Source organism: Cyprinus carpio, chromosome B8 (assembly GCF_018340385.1).
Source record: "Cyprinus carpio isolate SPL01 chromosome B8, ASM1834038v1, whole genome shotgun sequence".
Classification (NCBI taxonomy): domain Eukaryota; kingdom Metazoa; phylum Chordata; class Actinopteri; order Cypriniformes; family Cyprinidae; genus Cyprinus; species Cyprinus carpio.
The window spans coordinates 6,696,411-6,719,017 of NC_056604.1; the positions used below are offsets into that span (position 1 = coordinate 6,696,411).

The 22,607-nt window shown below is 33.8% G+C and overlaps 2 protein-coding genes across 2 annotated transcripts in view; one reads left to right on the forward strand and one right to left on the reverse strand.

Annotated features, from left to right (window-relative positions):
- LOC109084662 (phosphatidylinositol 4-phosphate 5-kinase type-1 beta-like) overlaps window positions 1–11,270 on the reverse strand; it is a 38,065-nt gene extending 26,795 nt beyond the window's left edge. The window contains exon 1 of the mRNA XM_042729404.1: window positions 11,092–11,270. The gene's annotated coding sequence lies outside the window, so the exon portion shown is untranslated. The remainder of the gene's footprint in view (window positions 1–11,091) is intronic.
- Window positions 11,271–11,712: 442 nt separating this feature from the next.
- LOC109069647 (frataxin, mitochondrial) lies at window positions 11,713–15,916 on the forward strand. Its single transcript, XM_019086267.2, has 6 exons — window positions 11,713–11,881; window positions 12,280–12,366; window positions 12,761–12,837; window positions 13,383–13,503; window positions 14,537–14,634; window positions 14,874–15,916. Exons 1-6 carry the CDS (start codon window positions 11,771–11,773, stop codon window positions 15,010–15,012), a joined length of 633 nt encoding a protein of 210 aa, XP_018941812.1. The 5' UTR covers window positions 11,713–11,770; the 3' UTR covers window positions 15,013–15,916.
- Window positions 15,917–22,607: the final 6,691 nt, after the last annotated feature.

A 22,607-nucleotide genomic window follows, 5' to 3' on the forward strand; every position in this document is an offset into this window, starting at 1 on the left:
ATTTTTATTGATTGCTATTGTTATGCCAATTTGTATTTTATTATTTTTATAGATTAATATCAATGCATTTTTTAAGTTATTAAAGGAATTAATTACATTTTAAAATTAAAATTTTACAATATATAAAAAACAGTTATTTTGTTATTGTGTTATTGTATTTTATTGTAGTAATATCTTATTACTGTTTTTGCTGTATTTTTATTTAAATAAATGTATTCTTGGTGATTATAAGAGACTTCTTTTAAGAATATTTTAAAGTCTAACCGACGCCAGACTTTTGAACAGTAGTGTACTTTAAAACTTTTTATTTTACAATATTTTCTTCAAAATATGAAAAATATTTTTATTTTAAATGTTATTTAAATAATATTTTAATTTTCAAACATTTAAACATATAGTTTGATTTTTTTTATATACATTTTTAATTTTCAAATGTGCATTATAGGTTGACTAAGCTCAAATGACAGAGAGAAGAGAGAACTAAAACTTTAATTTTTGCAGTTTTGTTTGTAAAGCTAGTGATGCATAAACCACACTTCACCTTTAATGAAAGATTGATTTCAGGTGTGTTCTCATGAGGCAATGCAGAATTGTTTTAAATTGATCTTGTGAACACCTAAGTGTGTGTCTGCATCCACAGCACTGAATAAACAGTGCGTCGTAAAATCAGCAGACAGAGTGCAGGGCCTCACAGTCTGTGTAAATGACAAATAATGGCCTTTCAGACTGTCTGCATAAACAAATTGCAAGCCCTTATTCAGAGTTAAGAGCAGCCTGTGACTCTAAAATGTTCGTGCCATTCGCTCTGTGCCAGCACATCGATATCGGTGGGCCTGCAGAGGGGTAAAACACAGGGAAAGTGTGGATGTTTGCTCATGATAACCAGCTGCTGTCTGAGGAGTGTCTAACACCTGCGTGTCAGTTTGCCCTAAGACTGCTCTCCAGATCTATTACACAATCCACTGTGAGCAAAACAAGCCAGTGGCAACTTTCTTCTTGAGTCATTAACCACAATACAGTCATTAATTACACGTCAGCACTGAAGAACAATCAAAACAAAGGTTAGAAAATATTACACGTAAGAAAGGGCACATCGTACGTCACAACATTTGCTTATGGATCAGTGTTTAAATATTAGCCAGGTACATCATGGAACAATAAGATCAAAAAAAGCAATATGACACAAGAGGCCACGCATTAGAGTGATTTTACCATAGTTAAGGGGTGTACAATGATTACCATAGGGAGTTTATAAAATGCAAATGCAAAAGTCACCAATATATATATTTTTTTTAAATAAATTAACAATCAAGTTGTTTACAGTTTCTAAGCAAGCGATTTGGCACATTAATTTGTATTTTTTTTTTATTAGATTCAAAGCCATCTGATATATAATTAATATCTAGTATATAATTCATATAAATAATATAATTCATTTTTACATAGTGACGTGCAAAAGTTAACTTTTATGCTCATCAAGGCTTCATTTATTTGACCAAAAATTCAGTAAAAACAGTAATATTATGTAATATTTTTACAATTTAAAATAACTGATTTCTATTTAAATATATTTTAAGATCTAATTGATTTCTGTGATGCAAAGCTGAATTTTTCAGCATCTTTACTCCACTCTTCAGTGTCACATGATCCTTCAGAAATGATTCTAATATGCTGATTTGCTTCACAATTATTTGAAACAGAAATCGTTTATAACATTATAAATGTCTTTACTGTCACTTTTGATCAATTTAATGCATCCTTGCTAAATAAAAGTATTAATTTTAATATTCTTAAAAAGAATCCTACTGACCCCAAACTTTTAAACGGATGTGTGTCTTTATAAATATACATGATCAACTGCTATTATGATAAAGCCAAATCATTATAAGCAGTGTCAATATACAGTAAGATGATTTATGGATACAAGAGTCTGAGAAATGAATAACCAAAATCAGTTTTAGTTAGCAAAGCAACTTGTGCAAGTTATGGTAATGTATTCCTGAACTGGAGGCCCCAATCATCTTATTCCCTTCCCTTGTAATATAAACCTAAAGTTTAACATACTGCATATGACGTGCTTCTATAATCCAGTTAAGAACAATAGTCGCATTGAAAAAAGCACAAACAAATTATGTTGCACTGACAGTGGAAAAGACATGGATCATGAAGTGCTCTCAGAAGAAGCAAGTGCCCTTTAAAGGTATTAAAGAAATGTGAGCATGTGCCAGACATTATGAGGACAGAGAACAGAAAAACACTTATGATTCCATCACCATAACACTTTAAAACTTGTCCTCACTCTCTCTATCTATGTCTTCTCTATTTCTTCTCTTTGTGTTTGCTATGAGCACAAGTTTAGTGCTTGTAAACAGTGGCCACGTCCACCACAGGCAATGATTATTCCGATTGATTTGAATGGTACAAATAATAAACTTAATTAGTTTGGCAGACTAATTGGGGAGGATCTTAGCATTTGTGAGGTCAGAATCTCAAAGATTTTAGTGGCATCAACCCTTCAAATTTCTAAGTATATTTTAGCTTAAATGTTTTTAATGGAATGGCAAACATGGGAGCAGATTTGGAGAAATTTAACATTTCATCACTTGCTCACCAATGGATCCTCTGCAGTGAATGGGTGCCATCAAATTGAGAGTCCAAACAGCTGATAAAAACATCCCAATAATCCACAAGTAATCCACACAGCTCCAGTCCACCAAAAATCCACAAACATGTTTATTTAGGACTGTTTTGGACTGTTTCCAGTTATAAAAGGTGACTGATCTGTGCATATTTCTCTCCTGATTTGGACAAGATGAGTTTATCACTATAGAAGCAATATTACGGATTATGGACTTGTATTTCAGATAGAAGCAACAGCTTGTTATATATCTTGATGATGGATTAGTTCATCACAAACATGCAATCGTGTGGATTACTGTAAAGATTTCATCAGCTGTTTTGAGTCTCTTTGTGATGGCACCCATTCACTGCAGAGGATCCATTGGTGAGCAAGTTATATCTATTCCTTTGAAGTCTTTAGTACTATATTGTAGTAATTATTTTATACCTTTAGATCTGACACATTATATGTAAGCAATGTTACCGAAAAGAAAAATAATAATAGTTTAGTTTACTAATAGTTTATTATAAGCATGTCCTCATTAAGTAGAAAAAAAATCTACATTTTTAACAGTTTAGCCTAAATGCATGTTTATTCTCAATTTTCCCTCCCAAATGTTGCACAATGTGCTGTTATGCAAATTCTGATTAAATGTTATTTTGAAGTGAAAACCTAACTTTTAACTTTATAAAATAATTATTTATGAGTGAGAGGGTCAAAATTCCATGTCCGTTCATTTTAATTGAGGGCTTAAAGCTAGAGAACTGGATTAGGAGCATATCCAACAAGCCACAGGCCTCACAGATGCACTCTTTGTTCTGACTGGAGGTTCTTTCTTCAGTTCGCTAATTGGATACAGTGATAATCATTACATAACTGCCTGAGTGTACTGTGTGAATGTTTCCTGCTAACAACTGTAATTGGATATGATGTTATTAAAGGCATTTTAGAGAAATTAGTTGAACCTGGACAATATGCATAGCTTCACATGAGAACAATGAAACTGTAAATACTAATTATTGCTGTACAGATACAGTCAGTGAAGAGATCAAATCCTGGTTACCAGATGTAGAAAATTAAGAGAAATATCCAATAAAGACTTTTTTTTAAAGATTTTTGCCCTTTAAAATAAGCACTCAAGGTCTTCAGGATTACTAGAAACTTCCATGCAAGTGTGTTTGGGGCAGGTTAGAGCTAAACTCTGAAGGACACTTGCCCTCCAGAAGCAGGATTGAAAACTCCTGCATTAAGGCGATCCTCTCTGTCAGTTCCAGTCCTCTCAGCAAAAAATAAATATATATATATATATTATATATATATATATATATATATATATATATATATATATATATATATATATATATATATATATATATATATATATATATATATATATATATATATATATATATATATATATATATATTTGCCGGTGTTGTGGAGCTTATCTTAAGACCTATGAGGAGCAGCAGGGTAGTGTCAGAAGGAGGAAGTGCGAGATAAAGAAAAGGAGCAATGAGTAAACGGAAGGGATGACATTCAGGCTACACTTCTATTTGTTATTCCAGGCGAGTTCAACTCAGCATGAGCACAGAAATGTGAGCCAGGTGATCAAGCAGACCAACTGCTGAAAGACTTGACTCATAGCAAGGGCAGCGCGATTAACCGTAGAAGTCAAAGGAGAGAAACGAGAAGAAAAAAGAAACAGCATGAGAGAGAGGCCACAAACATACTTTTTGCAAATATTAACACAAGGGTTGCAGTACTCGAGGGTGCAGTAGAGTTACCTTCTCTGTGCTATTCAACCAAAAGTGGTACACTGTGTTCTAATTAGGTTTGGGAACAAAGAACCATTTAATATTTTTTAACAGCACTTCAGCCAATGCATACTAGTAAAACACTCAGAAAGATTATCCAGCGACAGCGTCGTAACATCAGTACTGAATCCATAGTGCAATCACTGAAGTAAGATTACTGAGCTACTGACCTGATCATAAGTAATTTGTTTCTAGTGAATCAAAAACATACAGCGCAACCAGTATAGTCTGATTCTCCAAAGAATGACTCTATTGAGCCGGCTCTTTTAAGTGACTCAAACACATGCAGCATATCCAGTGTAGTCTGTTTCTAAAACAAATTACTCTTAATTGGTTCTTTTTAGTGAATCACACACATACAGCACATCCTGTGTATTCCAAATCTCCAACTAATGACTCTTATGAATCCTTTTAAGTGAATCAAAAAACATACTGAGCATTTAAGAAAGAGTTACTCATGTGAACTGTTTTTTTAAGGTGAATCAAGCACATACAGTGCTTCCAGAGTACTTCAATTCCAAAACAAATGATTCTTTTGATTCCATTCTTTTTGGTGAATTAAACACACACAGACACAACTTTCCTATAAAAACAATTATGCAAATAAAAAGTGCCCCTTGCAGGAACACGTATGTGTTATGTATTTATCTAACTATTTTTGTATGCTATGCACTTGCATATGTGACTCTGCCTGAAATCAAACTCTGATGCTTGTTTTCTCATAATTAGATTTTGAGACTTTAGCCTAGATTTCAAAGACAAGGTCACATATAGTAACTGACTAAAATATACAGAAAAATTCCTCTGCAGAATTACAAATATAAAAAAAAAATAGTAATAATAAAAAAAATCAATTCACTTTTCAGGTATAAATCTAAAATGTTTTGAAAGTCAGTGAGCCAAAACTGAAAGATATAAAAGGTAGATGTCTACCAGGCACATAATAAGCCTCTTTATGTGTTTTTATCACACTGCTATCTGATAATGATGTACCCAGGATGGAGTTGGACCCGCTGTTCCACTCTCACTCTGGCTGAGGTCCAGCCCTGTGATAAGAAAACCAGTATGCACTTCCCTTTACTGTGCCTGTTAAGTCATTGCATGCTGCAGACAGGAAGTTGTGAAGTAGCCATGGAATTAAATGACCTCTGTAATACTTGAATCAGCACATACAGCCATAACTATTTCATGAAATCTTCTGGAGTAGTCAGCACACTACCTTACAAAGTTTTGGGGTCAGTATTTTATTTTTGGGATAAATTAATACTTTTAATTAACGAGGACACATGAATCAGAAGTCACAGTAATACATTATAATGTTACAAAATATTATAATTCAAACAAATGCTATGTGCATTAATTGAAGAATCCTAAAAAAAATGCATCATTCATGGTTTACAAAAAAAAGCATTAAACAGCAGAACTGTTTTCAACATTCATACCAATAAATCAGCATATTAGAATGGTTTCTGAAAGATCATGTGACACTGAAGACTGGAATAATGATGCTTAAAATTCAGCTTGGCAACACAAGAATAAATTTAATTATAAAATATATTAAATAAAAAAAAAGTTATTTAAATTTATAACAATATTTCACTATGCTACTGTTTTTTAATCAAATAAATTCAGCCTTGGTGAGCATAAGAGACTTCTTTTCAAAAATATTACCAAGCCCAAACTTTTAAATGAATAAGATCATTTCACAGTAATGGAATCAGATTTATTTATTAAAATAGTAATAGCACTTTGACCTTAATAAAATAATAATAATTGAAACTGATTACATTTATTGTTGTTTTGTATTTGTTAAAACAATTTGTCAAGATGTAGTTTAAAGGTCAACATGGTGTAAATTCTCAGGAGGGATTTCAAGTAAATAATGTTGGTCATAATCCAGCTGCTGATGTAGGTCAACATTAAACACTTCAGGTGTGCATAGTTTCCATTGCATATGACATGTGGAAAACATTTCCAAGTTCTCTCAGGTTGCTGCGGGGACATTTGCTTATAGAAAGGCATATATGAGATGTTTGAACCTGATCATAAGACTCATAGCATGGTAACTAAAACAAAAAGCCCCTGTAAAAAGCCCCGTCCATGCAGGGGACATATAACTCCCTCAGAGTGTATTTGACAATAAGAGCCTTTCCAGGAGCCTGTTGTTGTCCGCTGGGGACATGTTACCATTGGAGGCAATTGATGCTTTTTTGGAAAATCAAAAGAACAGGATATGCATGTCTAGATTCCATTGTTATTATGAAACCAGTGAGATCAACAACATCGGCTGCAGTTCCGTTCGTCTCTCCCCCACAGTGCAGTTAACACGCACTGCTCTCTGACATTTAATACTAAATGTGAGAATGTTGGATCAATCTACACATAAAGCAGCCAATCACTACAACAAGCTCATTGATGGGCATTCAAGGACAGGGTGGGTCTGCCCTCCCAATCTAGTCTGAGTAATCGATTTACACTTTTAACTGAGACATAGTGGTGCTTACAAATGCAATTAGGGACTGCTCACACTTGACATGAGCGCACTGGTCAAAAATGCCCATCTAGTGTGTGTTTCTGTGGAATGGAAAAAAATAGTTTTGGTGAATCAGCCCTAAAGAAATCCTTTTTGGAAAACTTGAAGTGTATAATTTTCACACAATTTGCATCACTAAAGAGAATTGTATGAGTCTAATAGGTAAAAGAGTTAAACAAAAAAATGACATACTTCACTTCAAATTAAATTTTTTATCATAGCTCTCAAATCACATCCCTTGTTGCATTCAATTAAAAAATGGTGCCACTGAAAAGTTGCAGATTTGAATCCGAACAGCATTGGCATGTCATGTGACCATTTGTGACAATAAAGAGTTTGAATAACTCAGAAAGCCTTAGCAACTTCATAGCAACCACACACAACATCTTAGCATAGAGTGCAATAGAGTTTTTTTTTACTATAACTTCCAAACCTTTAAAGACAGGCCTGTTTTGAGCTCCAAGGTTGTTAATGGTATATTTTTGAAGATATCAGTTTGCATTATTTTAACTTACCATGTTAAACAATGTAATTTGTGATGAAAAACTACAATACCCATGATTCTGTACAGAAGATTGCACCAATCACAGAGTCAGCGAGTATATATTAAAATATATTATTTCTGTAGATAAAATCAACAACTTTAAATAATGAACTGTTAAAAAAAAAATGTTTTCTGGTTTTCTATTTCACCATTGTTTTTAATTTGATTGTCATTCGCCATGCTTTATGGAACTGTAGTTCTCTTCCTCAATAAAGACCATTGCCTTCTTGTCTGATTTTCACATACTTTTTTGTGATTCACCTTGTAGCTGGTTATAATGGTTCATAAAGCTTTAACAAAGACTTTTTAAAAAATGCTATAGAAAAAAATACTTCTGGAACCAACACCACTGAAAAGTGGACAGGCAAGTTTTATATACTATATACTGTTTGGCTTTTAATGGATAGACAGTTATCTGATGTAGGCAGTACATTTCTCTGATCTTGTCTGTGGTGGATCAAAAACTATTTGGCACACCTATTTTATCATTTCCAGTAAGTGAAGTATCCACATATAGTGGTATTAAAACATAAAGCAATTTCCAAACAAGCTATTATTGTCACATTCTAAATAAAAGAAGACATATTCAGGGTCAGCAACGTTCAAGAATGCATTTCATTATGCTTTTACAAATGTCACAAGACACAAATGATCATGACCGCCTGCTAAATAGCCTACAGGCTGAAACGACCTCAGGGAACATGGTTATGTAACGTGTCAAATGAAAACTGCACATTTTTCTATGAGTCAATGGGAGAAATGTCCTTTGCCTTTTATTGATGCAAGCTAGTATTAGAGTCACAATTAACTGAATCATCTGCGTTTATATTCAGGAACATTGTGACACTGATTGACCTGCAGTCGCTGAAACGAAAGAGGTTCTTGTCTCGTCAACCTTTGGCTCAGCCATGCATCATCAAAGGTTCATTATGTAATTCTTTAAGTGAGAGTTACACACAGGTGTAGAAGGAAAGTTGACAGTGATGCAGTGGATGTGATTTTGCAGACGCTCATTTGCATCTGCTTTCCCATTCAAAAGCACTGGCTCAATAACCTTCAGCAGTGAAAGACTAGAGAACATAAAATCCTATTCAAAACATTGTCTTTCGGCTCTCTCTGTATTAAATAATATAACCTTCACTGATGAATAAAGTAACACAGTTTGCTTTGCTGCAAAATGATCACCTAATACCAACTTAGCACAAAAGCAGTATCTGAAGTGGCATATTATTTACTATAATAAAGTGCATTTACATTATTTAATGTTACAGAGGCAGTATAAAATACATATACATAAAAAAATCAGTGCAGAAATAAAGTTTTTAATTACTTTTAATTTGATTTTTAAATATATAATTAAAAAAATAATTTAATTAAAATATTTAAGATAATTTTAAATAAGAAATTATGAACATAAAAAAGAAATGAAAATGTAAAATTAAATAAACAATTTAAAAAATATTTATCGCAACACATTTTTTAAAAAAAATACTAGTGACAATAATACATTTTAAAGCTGCACTGATGCTGCATTTCTTTTACACAGAACCAAAGCAGCATCAGAGCTGCCTCTTATACTAGCAGAGAGCTACATACTGTATATTAGTAGGATTTTTATACAGCTATACATATTTATACAGAATTTTGTGCCTTAAATAACACACAAAATTCAGTGTGTTCTATTTAATATTTTCTGTCCCAAAAGTAGTTCTATAAGTGAAAAGGTCACCACTTGTATAGGTATAATAATGATTATGGTGGCAAAATGCAGCCAGAGAGATGGTATTTTACACATCAAGCTGAAAAGAGTATGTCACGCCCCATCCCAACTCCTCTGTGCTGATCTAAGAGCAGCTTAGTTAAGGTAAACTCTAATCTTTTTTCTTATGCTGATATCTGGTATGGGTCAGCTGCTGTCTATTTGCTGTCTGCAGTCTGAATTCTAGGGAGGAATGTGGCATGCCACTGTGGGAGCAATAAAAAAATGTGCATGGGAGTGAGACCGCTGGTCACGACTGCTGTTCATCATTCAGCTGCAGCTTTGAAAGGCTCCAGAAAGATTAAAAATGGAATGAAATGATGTGGCTTATTAATCTGATTCTGACAGAGGACTGGGATACAGATGAAACTTGTCTGTAAACAGAACATGAAGTACTTTTCACATTAATAATCGCCTCATCGGGTTACACATGAGTGGCAAGCAGTAATCAACTCTTTATTTTTAGTTCAATTTTCTGCAAAGAAATCTAAAGAGAGACATCTGCTAAAATATAATCAAATATTACCAAAAAAACCTTTACATCTTAATGCATACAGAAAATGTGGACAGTATACAATACATACTATATACTGCAGAAATAGTAGACACTAGACTGTTATGCTAATACTATATTCTGAATATACCTCTTATTTTTGTTGCATAAACAAGCAAAACTTGCAACTGGGGTATTTTGCACAACATAAGAGCACAAAAGCGCCAGCATCAGACAAACTTCTAATACAGAATTATGCAGTTTAGTACTGCTGCAGAAGGCTTTTGGGAACAGCCACCTGGGAAAAGGATCTGCGCAAGAGACACGGAGCTTCAATTAAAGAGGCCGCGACCACAAATACTGGATACTGGAGGAATATTTCTTCTTCCTCTCATTCTTTGCTGTCATGCAATTTCGTGCCTCCAGGTACAAAGCTTGTCCAAACAACTGTCCAGTCTGGGTTATTCCCAACGTGGGTAAAAGTTATGAGACTTTTCTCACAACCTCATCTGATCTATTAAATTGCATGTGAACAACTATGAACATGCAATATGTTCTTTATGGTTGTTCTCAACACCTATGTTTCCTACAGTGATAAGACCAGCCTATATAATAAATAATATCCATTATTATCCATAATAATTAATATGCAGTTTTTCATACATACATTGATTCTTTTGTTCTATCTCACTGACATCATAAAAGTCCAATCAATAAAAGGGAGACCGAGGCTAATTGTCACACTTTTTTAATGAGCATTTCTGAAGTTGTTGTCTGTATATGTACATACTGACTAGAAGAAAAAAAAAAAAAAAAAAACGCTATTTAACATTTTCAATATTATTGCTCAGAAACAAATGATAGACAGGTATTAATCTTTCGTGCCAACATAGTTACTGAGATATGACCCTTCTGACAACTTCCCATGTGACCACTGGCCCTGGTCAGTAGACCTCGTAATAATTCTAAGAAAACACTTCCCTGCAATATTACGTAATTTGCCACTCTTAGAGAGTAAACTCTTAAAATGTAAAAATAGCCTATGTTATGATTATGTAATCACCAAATATAACGATAAAATTTGAGTTGATATTATTTATTTATTTTTTTAATTGAATTCATTTTAGTTTTTGTTTTTTTTCTACATGCGTACTTATAGAAGTATGCATAGCTGCAACATAATTAAACACATAAAAATGTCAAATATGACGTCTTGCCTATTTGAGAGCGGAAGAACACACCGCAGACTGGTACAGGTGTACGTCCATCTGACAGGTTCACACAGTTTACATCGCAATAAACATAATTTAAAAAAAATGTCTTACCTGTATATGTGTCTTTTAGGTTGGGGGTCTGTCTTGCCTTCAAACAGAGAGAGAGAGAGAGAGAGAGAGAGAGAGAGAGATATTTGAGTACACACTGATATTCCTAGACTTGTAGTGTTTCGCTCACTAGAGGTAAGTGTACTCAGTGTCCCTCTACTTTGTGGAATCGTTAATGAAGGCGACTGAAGTCATACAGCAGCGAGTCTCCGCCTCCTCCTGCGCTTCAGAGAAATACCTTTCAGTCCCATAATGTCAACGCGCTTTCTTTGACGCCACCTAGTGGTTTGAGGTGGTATCTATCTATATATCTATCTATCTATCTATCTATCTATCTATCTATCTATCTTTAAAAAAAAAAAAAAAAATTTTTTTAATTCATAAAAACTCCGTTCGTTTCACTTAAATAAATAACACGTTTAAAATAACATAAAATACTAATTTAAATACATTTTTCAAAAACCAAAACTCACTTCTACTCATTTCACTTGTAGAAGTGAAAGATTTTGTTTACATGCAAATTACTGTTATAAGAATATAAGATTGCGAGAAACTGTAACAGGAACGAAAATCTTCCTGAATAAAGCGGACTTTTATTTTGTTACATACTTGTATTTTGAAAAGTCGCGAGACCCGTCATAGCGGCGCATCCTAGCCGCAGACTCGCATCTTTTTAGAAGCTATGTCAAGGTTAACTAACAAGCCTCTTTGTCTTTATTTACTTAGCTTGAGCTCCACGTGGAAATGTCACCAACAAGCCTCCAGACTGTCAACAATGAGGAGTGGACTTGAAGTGAGTTGTAAACAAACGTTAAGCATGAATTGAATTGTCAGTCTGCGCCGTGGCAGGTTTATTATGAGACGTGTCTGTTATGATAGATTCTCATTTGTCGTAAAGTTAAATGTCTTTCGCTGTTTTTTTATTATAGAGAACAAAGCTATTATATAAGGTCTGGACAGACTGGCTAGCTTTATTTTATTTAGGTGCTCATCATAAAATGTTGTCTGTTAAACAAACCGCTGTAGTTTAGCACTTAGTTAACGTTACATGAATCTGCACTTTTACGCTGAGTTGTAGTCTAATTTTGATTACCTTAATTAGTGTTACTGTTTGTGTTTTAGTTGTCAGAATAGTTTGTCTGGATTTGCGTGATTTGATGGTCTGTTTTGTTTGTGACTCGTTTGTTTTAGTCAGTATGTGGTGGCAGATTTAGGAGTATTTCTTCAGCACAGCTACAGTCAGTCACAAGGACCTATGGATGTGCAGGACATGCACAGGTAACGAACACAGCTCTTCTGTGCCTTTTTACATTTTAGTAAAAGCTTGAGTATTTACATAAAACATATGACATTTTAGCTACACTAGAACAGGAAGGGATTAAGGAATATTGAGAGCATAGACATAGTTAAAGTGAAAGCATAAAGAGCTTTACTCTCTATATCCCTTAAGCACTTTCTGTTCTAGCTTCTGCTGTTTTGAATGATGACAGAAAGCTTGTATTATTGGCACTTCTTATTACCATCTTATGATGAATCACTTAACTGTAAGTCACTTTGGATGATGTGTCTGCAAAATTAATAAATGTAAACTTTTTAAATCAGGTCTCAAAATGTCTTAAAGTTTAAATGAACTTTTTTCACCCAAATTAACCACTATTTAAATATTTTCAAGCGGTTTGATTGGATTCTGAAGAGAAGGGAAGTCCATTTAAGCAGACCGCTTGGAGAAGAAAAGGCACTTCAGTTCAGGTAAATAGTAAAATTTAATTTGACAGAGCACAGCATTTATTTTGCAATATTCCTTTTAAATGAATTATGCAGTAAGACAAACCAGTTGTGATTTACAATTATCATTATCATTTACCATATCAATATTCCTGTACTTTTATTATGCAATACGATATATCAATTTATATTGATTTATATCGGTTAAGATTTATCTTTGTGTTGGTGAGGGTTTGTTTATTGTAAGATTGTTGTTCAAATAATTGTAATTTTCTAAGTTGTATTTTATTAGTATGTTAAAAAAATAGTTTTTTATACCAAAAAAATCCCAGCAATGTCAGCCTTGTAATTTTTTTTTATTGCTCACATTGAAATAAAAATCTAAATAGTGTAAATAACCAGCCAAAGCATACCATACAAACCAAACAGACATATTTAAGATGACCAACTAATAATAAACCACTTATTTTTCTCATTTATTATTTACACATTAGCATCATATTCACTAGTATTTTGCAGTGAATGGAAACTACTATTTTCTTAACTTACACAGTGATTGTTTTGTGTAGAGATATAACAGAGACTGAATATGAGAGACTAGCAGATGAGACCCTGGATGCATTGGCAGAGTATTTTGAAGACCTCATAGATGAGAGCTTCACTGGAATGGACTATGACGTTGTCTTCTCTGTAAGTGCACATGCCCATGTTTTCGCATCCTTGCATGTTAAATGCCTGTGGGGCTTTTACATCTCAACCACATAAAAAATATGTTGTGCCTTAATGTCCAGTAGGGGTCAATGTTGGTCTGTGTTAGGCTGTTTGCAATCCATTTATTTGGATGAACCAGGATCTTTAATTAGAAAAAATGTAGAGTAGTGCCATATGGATGTGTAAATTGATTTCAAATATATGATATTATAGTTATTATTCTTAGATTAATTGATATAGATCATTACTGTTACAAAAGTAAACAAAAATTAGAACTGGCAAGATTTTAAAAAATGTTACAATTTTAAAACTTGCAATAATTATTTAATTTAAATAATTTTTGGCATGATCTGGAGTTGCTGTTTTCCATCTTTTCTTAAAGTTGCACACTTCACATTTCATGTAACCCATTTATCTAAACTTGATATCCCCAGCCTTTTTGTGGAACATTGCAATTAAGTTGTTGCTCTGTAGAATGAAAAAGGAGTCCTAAAACTTTTACAATGGTATCTTTTCTCTTCTTTTATAAGAAAAGAGGTTTGTCTGAGTGTTATTGTTGTTGAGTGCTCCTGCACGTCTTCTGTTAAGAGTTCACAGCAAAAAAAAAGCCATTTGTACAGCAGACTTTGTTGCAGCACCATGCAGAGAAATGCACGTCTCCTGCAGGATTTATGAAGGCTGTAAACACTCAAGAGCTTTTAGCTTGTTATTGTAAGACTGGAGAAATGCCCCTTTCAGTCTTTTCACACACACACACACACACACACACACACACACACACACACACACACACACACACACAAGCATAGACATGTATTTATTCATTAATTTATTTAGCAAATCTCTTTCTCAAACCCAGTGAATGATTGAGTCCATGCACTCATTTCAGTTTGAGGCCCTGCTGATAGATTCATTGGTCATTCACGCCCCTTGCTCTCCTCTGGCTGGATAAATGTTAAAGCCTCAGACCGAAGCCCTCGTATGATTACATGAGTGTTACATTTCTTAACAGAGTGGAGTGCTGACAGTGAAAGTGGGATCTGACCATGGTACATACGTTATCAACAAGCAGACACCCAACCGACAGATTTGGCTCTCCTCACCGACAAGGTTAAACACTCAGTTCTTAATGTTCATATGTTATGCTTAACTGTTTAATTAGTTTTAAATAAAAACTGTTAAAAAAAAGTCTAAATTTCTTGCTATCATTTGTAAATTCTTAAAGGGCCAGTATTATTTTTTGCCTTTTGAAATGCTAGTTCTTGCATTAAGTATTAACTGTGATGAGATGAGAACAATATGTTCAGTTTTCAGCTTGATCAGACATTTCTGAATGTTTCCTTTCTCAGTGGGCCGAAACGCTACGATTGGACGGGGGAGCGATGGGTGTACGCTCATGACGGCGTGGCATTGCATAATCTGCTCTCCAAAGAGTTGTCCCTCATCTTCAAATCAAATATAGACCTGTCGCATCTCATCCATTCATGATGAGACCAATGTGAAGAACAGACACTGTTATAGATCCTTGCCACAGCAGTTCTCTTGTGACTCTCTTGATCTTTTTGGTAAGACCTTAAAACTGTAGCTAGTGCTCAAAAAGACCTTCTGAATTACAATATTGTAATGGCTTATGCCTCTTTTTGCATGCAGACCTACAAATTCAGCCAAGCTGACCTCGGATGAACTGTAGAGATTATTTATTTGTCTACATCAAACCTGTACGCAATTATAAGCTTAAAATGCACTCAGAACAGCAGAAAGTGCTCTCATAATCCCTGTAAACCTGTACCTGGTTAGATTAAAACCAGATGAAAGGGATCACATTTAATGGCTCTTAAACCAGTTGAATAAGACAAATGGACACAGATGTGTTTATCTGCTCGCCTGGCCCTGGTTGAACTAGAGGCTGCTGGCTAGATGCAGGAAAAGAAGGGGATTGTGACAGACAGATGGAGAAGTTTTTGCTCTAAAAGCCCCCAGCCAGAGCCTTTATTCAAGTATTATCTGTGAATAACGGCATTACATCTGATCATATTCCTCAGAGCTTTACCGCCACCCTCAGATGATTTAAAAATACCAGCCCAATTTAGCATCAGGCCACCCGTCAGTTAAAGCATGTCATTAACTTTGGTGATACAACACACAGTAGTTAATCATTACTCCCCAGACGCTCCTTAATCTAATAGCCCATATATCGCAACATTAACTTGACACGCTGTGCATGCAGATGTTAAAATATGAGATGGATTGCACTACGGTTATACGTTTGGTGTCTTTATTCGGGTTGCATGCGATGAAACAATAGCATATCTGCCGCCGTGCTAATGTCTGATGTACTTGTCCATTGATGCATATGTAAATATAATATGAAATAAATTAGAATGCTGTCTTATTTTCATTGTGTACACACTGTGGTTTATGGTTGATTTTAGCATCTTAATAAGAAGAAGAAATTGTTATAAATTAATGAATTATGTAACATTAGCAATTATAAAATATGATGCTTAAAAATGTAATTTTAATTCCTTAGTCATAAATCAAAATAATACATTGTAATAGTTATTAATACTGCTGCAAATAATATAATTAATGCTTGTATAGATATATTGATAATAATCATTAAAACATTACTTCAAATCATTAAATATTAATAGTTTCATTAGTATTTGTTTTTTATTTAGATTTATGAAGTAAGTTTAATTTAAGGTTTTTACTTAAGTATAATAATTTATAATGTTATAATATTACATTAAATATGTATTATTATTATTATTAATATATAATCATAAATGCATTTGAAAATAATTTGTCACAATTTTTTTTGCAAGAAAATGTTTTAAGATTTATGAATTAAGTGTAATTTAAGTTTTGTACATTAGTATAATATTTCATAATTTAGAATGTTACAATATTACATTAAGTATAATAATAATAATATCATACATGCTAAAATAATTATACATATAGTCATTATTTATTTAAAATAATAATAATAATTTATTTAGCAAGAAAATGTTTAGGCCAGTATTTTCAGCTGCAAGTTTGATTTCAGAAGGTGTTTGAGAATCAAAGGGAATCTGTGTGAAGGGCTGCTTCTAACTCCATATCTGCTCATGCGTTGTAAATGCATAAGTCTCTCATGGTAATTGCACCAGCTGCTTTTAAATCTTTGTGAAAACTGTAACCCTTTGTCTTTGAGCTAAAGGGTCCTTTAAGATGCCAGATTGTCCCCAGTACTAATGCCACCTAATTATGGTACAAGCAGCTATTCAATCAGCGCTCACGGCCGATGATAAACGCTTCAAGCATCTTGTCTCTCTCTGGCCAGACATGAATATGCAAATGTCTATTATAGAGCTCGACTCGCAGGCCCAAAAATAGCATGAAGTTTCCATGGGAACATGGATTTATCACTGAACTCTGATGTCAATTGAGTGGTTTTGCTCCAAACAAGCCAAGGAAGTCTGAAAGATTCCCCGAGCTCATGCATGCTTTGCTGTCATCTCGCCCCGTTGCTGGACAGACATCAGTCATCGCCCTCAGCAGAGCGTTTCTCAGAAGAATGCCGTCTAATGTAAACTTTCAGGAATACCATGAAAACATTGAGCTAAAAATGCAATGCAACCTGGGAAAATGAACAAAACAACACCTGTATGATGATGCAATAATGATATTTTTTAATTGAGGATTTAATGTTGCAAAGAAGAAAAAGGGACTGTTCTTCAGATCAGGTGAGTCTTGTCCTTTCTTGTTATTTTGCTCAGTTAACACCAATGCCATGAATCAAACAAAAGGCCCGATGCACTTCAGATGACTCAGCTGTACTGTGAAGAGATCATGTGGGCTATTTGAAATTAATTCCACATTAAAAGAAACCGCTTAATTGGAATTTCTTGCATGTTAATTAGCACAAATTGTTTGAACTTCATCTGAAAATCTGTAAATCTCATTTCTTTGTTGTTGCAACCCATGATTATGCAAAGCTATCAAAGGGATTTCTACAATATCAAAAAAGGTACTGTGGTCTCAAAAAAAAAAAAAAGATCATTATGACTTTCTTCTTGTGATTGCGATGTTATAAATCAGCTTTTATTTCTCACAGTTGTGACTTAATGTCACAATAAATCACATTTTGAGTCTCACTTAAGATATAGTCAAAATGATAGGACATAGTCTCAGAATGTGACCGTATCACAATTGTCCCTTTATTTTCTGTAATTGTAACTTTGTTTCACACAACTGAGACTTTATATATCAAATAAGGTGTTCTGGTTGGTTGCTGCCGTCGGTGTATGAATGAGTGAGTGAATGGCTGAATGTGAGGCAACTTGTAAAGCGCTTTGGATGGCCATGGGTCTGTTGAAAGCGCTATATAAATGCAGTCCATTTACCATTTAGGTTGTTGTTAAATGGTCCAAGTCAAAAAAGATTCACCCTTAAGTCACTGTTTTATTATGGTCTAGAAATGGCTTGAGTCAAAAATTGTACAAAAAAATGCAGCTGCTTAAAGTAATAACTAAATTCCTTGACAAGTCAGGTGATATTATCTTAAGAAGGTCTCACAAAAGAAGCAAAAAACATTTGTTCTGCTTTGACGATACGAGTGCAATGGAGTCGATGTCAAAGATTTCTGGCGAATGCAGCAGTTGGTCTAAATTTTCTTCAGGTTTATGGCAGCACTAGACCCCACTTTCAAGATTTAATTCCTCCACAGGCCTCATGGTACAGATACCATTAGCCAATTAGTAGACTTCAGAAAAACATACTGGAAAAAAAATAAAATAAATTAGACATTAATGTTTTTAAGATGATCAAAAATCTGATTATAGAAATGTGATTAAAAAAAGCTTTTTAATTTATTTTAAAATTCACGTGGGTTGCTGACCAACTGAAATTTACATTTTAACAGATATTAATATAAAATCAACAAATATGTATAACATACATGTATAGTGTATGTTAGTGCTGTAACCGGTCACCATTTCCTGTTTTCACTATTTTTAATGAACTTTTTGATTTCCTTTGTTCATTTCACTGGTCCTGAGGCATTTACAACTTTTAGAAAGTAAAAAATAAGTCATAAATGCATGCAAAATAATACAATTTACCATTAAATGTCAATTCAGAAGGCGTTTCAGACAGATCATATCACAGGACATTTCAAATTACTATTTGAAAGCTATATTATAGGTATTTTGATTCACCATTTACAACATTTAGACTGCAATATGCTGCATCCACAGAAGAAAGTAAATATTAGTTATTTAACTTATTTTAAGCTTATCAATGCTGAAATCACTCTTTCTTTTTAGTGATTACATGTCTTCCAGGGTCCAGAATTATGATTTTTGCCACTTCAATGGTGGGTAAATTAAGAAAGTACACTTTGTATAAATATATATTTCCAGCCATTAAACTGTATTTTGCATTATTATTATTTTTTAAATAACAAACATTTGATATTTTATTATATTTTATAAAATATTTTGTCTCTTATTTCATTGTGTCACTTGCAGCATCATTTAGATGAGCCAGACAACTAATATTTTTGTTTAGTAGACAGTTTTTGCATTGTACTTGATTTAAAAGTGATTCAGATCAGTCATCAGTTACTCTTGGCAATTGTTAATTTTGGACTCTGGTCACAGCGCAATTGAACATGAAAATATCTCTGCATAAACCAACACAAATACAGTTCACAGTAGGAAATAAAACATTCTCCTTTCTTAACTAAAATGCCTAAAAAGCCCATGTTGAGGTCCAGATTAACAATATATTTTCAAGGATCCTCAAGAGATTGCTTTACAAAATTACATGTCCTGTTAACTGCCGCTCTGTAGTTTCTGCCTCTAGACATAAAGCATATCAAAGATGACACTGCACTGACCTTGATATATGAAAGCTTAAGCAGTAGCTCTCAATAATAAACACTCCTGTATTAGCTTCAGACACTTCTCAAGGCTGCAAAGCAATATGGTTTCATGGAATAAGAATGAGCTTCTGGATCTGAAGCTGTTAATATGACACATGATTCCGAGAACATGGTCAGGCATGATTTCCTGAGCTTTGTTGACCTACATCAATACCAAGGGGATTTGTATGTCACACCTTTTTGATATTTCAGTGCAGGATTATTTATTGATCTGGATCTGCTGAGACACAAAGAAGTTGAGGGCAAGTGAAACTCTAGTCCAACAAAACTTTGGCCAATTCATTGTGATAAAGCAACATTTATATAGATATCCCACTCAGTTCTGGATGCAGGATTTTTTTTTTTCTGAGCGACAAATGCAGTGTGACTAATTATTTTGGAGCCAGGGGAAAATTATGTGTAAATGTTTTAATGCAAACAGTACATTATGCACTTTGCAGACATAAAGAGACACTAAACTGATAGTTGTACTGTCTACCATATGATGCATGTTTGTTTCTCTACTTTGTATTTTATCTTGTTGTATCTTGTATTTGTATATTGCAGGTCACACTGTTTGAGTAGATTATTGTGTGCTTGTATTACAGATGATCTTCCGTTTCGTGTTTCTCCAAGTCAAATAGGGACACTGTCAGCACCTGAAGGTCAGAGATGAAATAACGTTAAGTACAACAACTAAAACCCCACTAAAGTCATGCAAGAACCTATCAGTTATTGGTGGATATTAGAGATACATATTTTTTTGTGTATCAGTTGATATTTGATATCGAATTGTGCATGCTCACCCAACCCCCCCCTTAACATTTAGATTATTTAAATTAGTTATTTTTTTAAAACACTATTTTTATAACACTGACAAATGTAATGTAATGACAAATGAAAATCACACAAAATGACAAACTCTTAAAATGAAAATCAATTTTCATACTGTACATTGCCTTTTTTGATGGCCAAATTCACTTTTAGTATATAAAAAGAAAAAAAAATATTTGCTATACATTTATGTATCTATTTATTTACCTTATAGGATTAAAATCGGCCATTTGTTGACTATTTTGATAACATAAAACATGAACAGAGCAAATTTCAAAATGAATATTATTTTTTTACTGTACATTACAGTGTTGTGATGCTGAAATTAATTTGTAACAATTAGAAGTATTGATTTAATTTTTTAATTATTTCGGCGAAAATGTCCATCTATTGAAAATGCAGATAACATGGAAATATTTCCATTGGATTATAAGTATCAGTTATATATCAGCAACAATTTTAATATTAGTACATTCCTAATTATATATTTATGAAATCTTTAATAAAATCTCTAAATTAATACCCTACTGTACATTGTGGAGCTACAGTATGATGCTGAAATTCACTTATAGCATTTAAAATGATTGCTTTGATTTTGTGTGTGTGTGTAATACACAATAATGAAATTGGCCATCTGTTAAAAATGTAGATATAAAAATATTGATAGGTTTATTGGTATTGGCTACAAGTGTAATATTAGTGCATCATTAATATATTCATTAAATCATTTCCATTTTTCTTACTGTACATTACAATTTTGTAATGCCAAAAATTTCCCTTGAAAATTGGATGATTTTAGATTTAGAATAGATTAAGAATTATAAAATCTGCCTTATTCCACCCCAAAATGAAAATTTTGTCATTAATCACTTTACCCCATGTCATTCCAAACCTGTAAAAGCTCCGTTCATCTTCAGAACATGATTTAAGGTATTTTGGATGAAAACCAGGAGGCCTGTGACTGTTCCATAGACTGCCAAATAAATAACAGTGTCAAGGTCCATAAAAAGTATGAAAGTCATCTTCAGAATACTCCATCTGCCATCAGACTTGCAATCTGGGTTATATGAAGCGACGGGAACACTTTTTGTAAGTGAAGAAAACAAAGATAATGACTTATTTGACAATTCCTTTGTCAACGGTCTCCTCTGTGTCTCTCCACATCACTGTATGCTGTGTATGCTCTTCTGTGTCATCCGCGCCACAAAGCTGTTTTCTTTCAAATCAAAGCTAAATACATGTAGAAACAGTGCTTCCTCGCTTATAAAAAGTGTTCCCGTCGCATACCTTTCATACCTTTTCTGGACCTTGACACTGTTATTTACTTGGCAGTCTATGGGACAGCATACACAGTATCGTTTTTCATCCAAAATATCTTAAATTGTGTTCCAAAGATGAATGGAGCTTTTGTGGGTTTGTAACGACATGGGGGTAAGTGATTAATGACAACATTTTCATTTTGGGGTGGAGTATCCCTTTAATTTTAATATTAGTCCATCCCTAATTATATTCATTAGATACAGTAGATGTTTTTAGGGCTCTTAAAAGCTTGAAATGGACTTATATTTTCTCATCTGCTGCCTTTTGAATCAGCTCACGACAGTCGCTAGTGAAGGTCTTTTGATACCTGGAGAAAGCAATCTGTTAGCATTCCCATTCATCTCAATGGCAGTTGCTCAGCTGTTTCTGGACCCCCTGGAAGTATGTAATTTGAAATCTGGCAAACCTTTGAGCAGATTTATAGTGATTAGTCCGAACTGAGGTGCCCATCAGATGAACCTTTGAAAAGGTTATTATCCAAGGCCCATCTGAAGTAGTTATTTTCGAAGGCTTATGGCTGCCATGAATGTTTTCCAATCCAAGTCTAATAGGCATCATTAACATCATTTGCTGCGCTGTTGGTGGTATGACAGGTGGCATGTGTCCTTTGATATTTAATAGAGATGCTACTATGCTACAGCTATAAACTACTGTATAGCAGCTCTGTGGTTTAATACATCATTTTGAAGTACTGGCTCTCCATTCAAGATGCGTGAAAGACTGGGCTAATATGACGGTGTGAGGACACACATGCACTATATGCACATATTTGGGTGCAGGTTGCAAATAAATCACATTTGTGACTCTTACATAGTGATATTAAATTATATTTAGACATGAGAAATAAATTGGTAGCACAGGTGATAAAAATCCTGTGTGGTCTGATTATTGATGTAAACTTACATGTATAAAAACAAATGAATGTGCAATGCAATGTGCATTGACTCTTACTGTATATAAGGTAGATCGGGGCAAGCTGTCACACTCTATAACATACAAGACCACTGCTAGAAGAAGA

Excerpts from the sequence above, each read along its gene's own strand:
- LOC109069647 (XM_019086267.2), top strand. The coding sequence starts at position 11,771 with ATGTCAAGGTTAACTAACAAGCCTCTTTGTCTTTATTTACTTAGCTTG. Across the intron at positions 13,504-14,536 it reads ACTATGACGTTGTCTTCTCT|AGTGGAGTGCTGACAGTGAA; the intron begins GTAAGTGCACAT and ends ATTTCTTAACAG. Across the intron at positions 14,635-14,873 it reads TGGCTCTCCTCACCGACAAG|TGGGCCGAAACGCTACGATT; the intron begins GTTAAACACTCA and ends TTCCTTTCTCAG.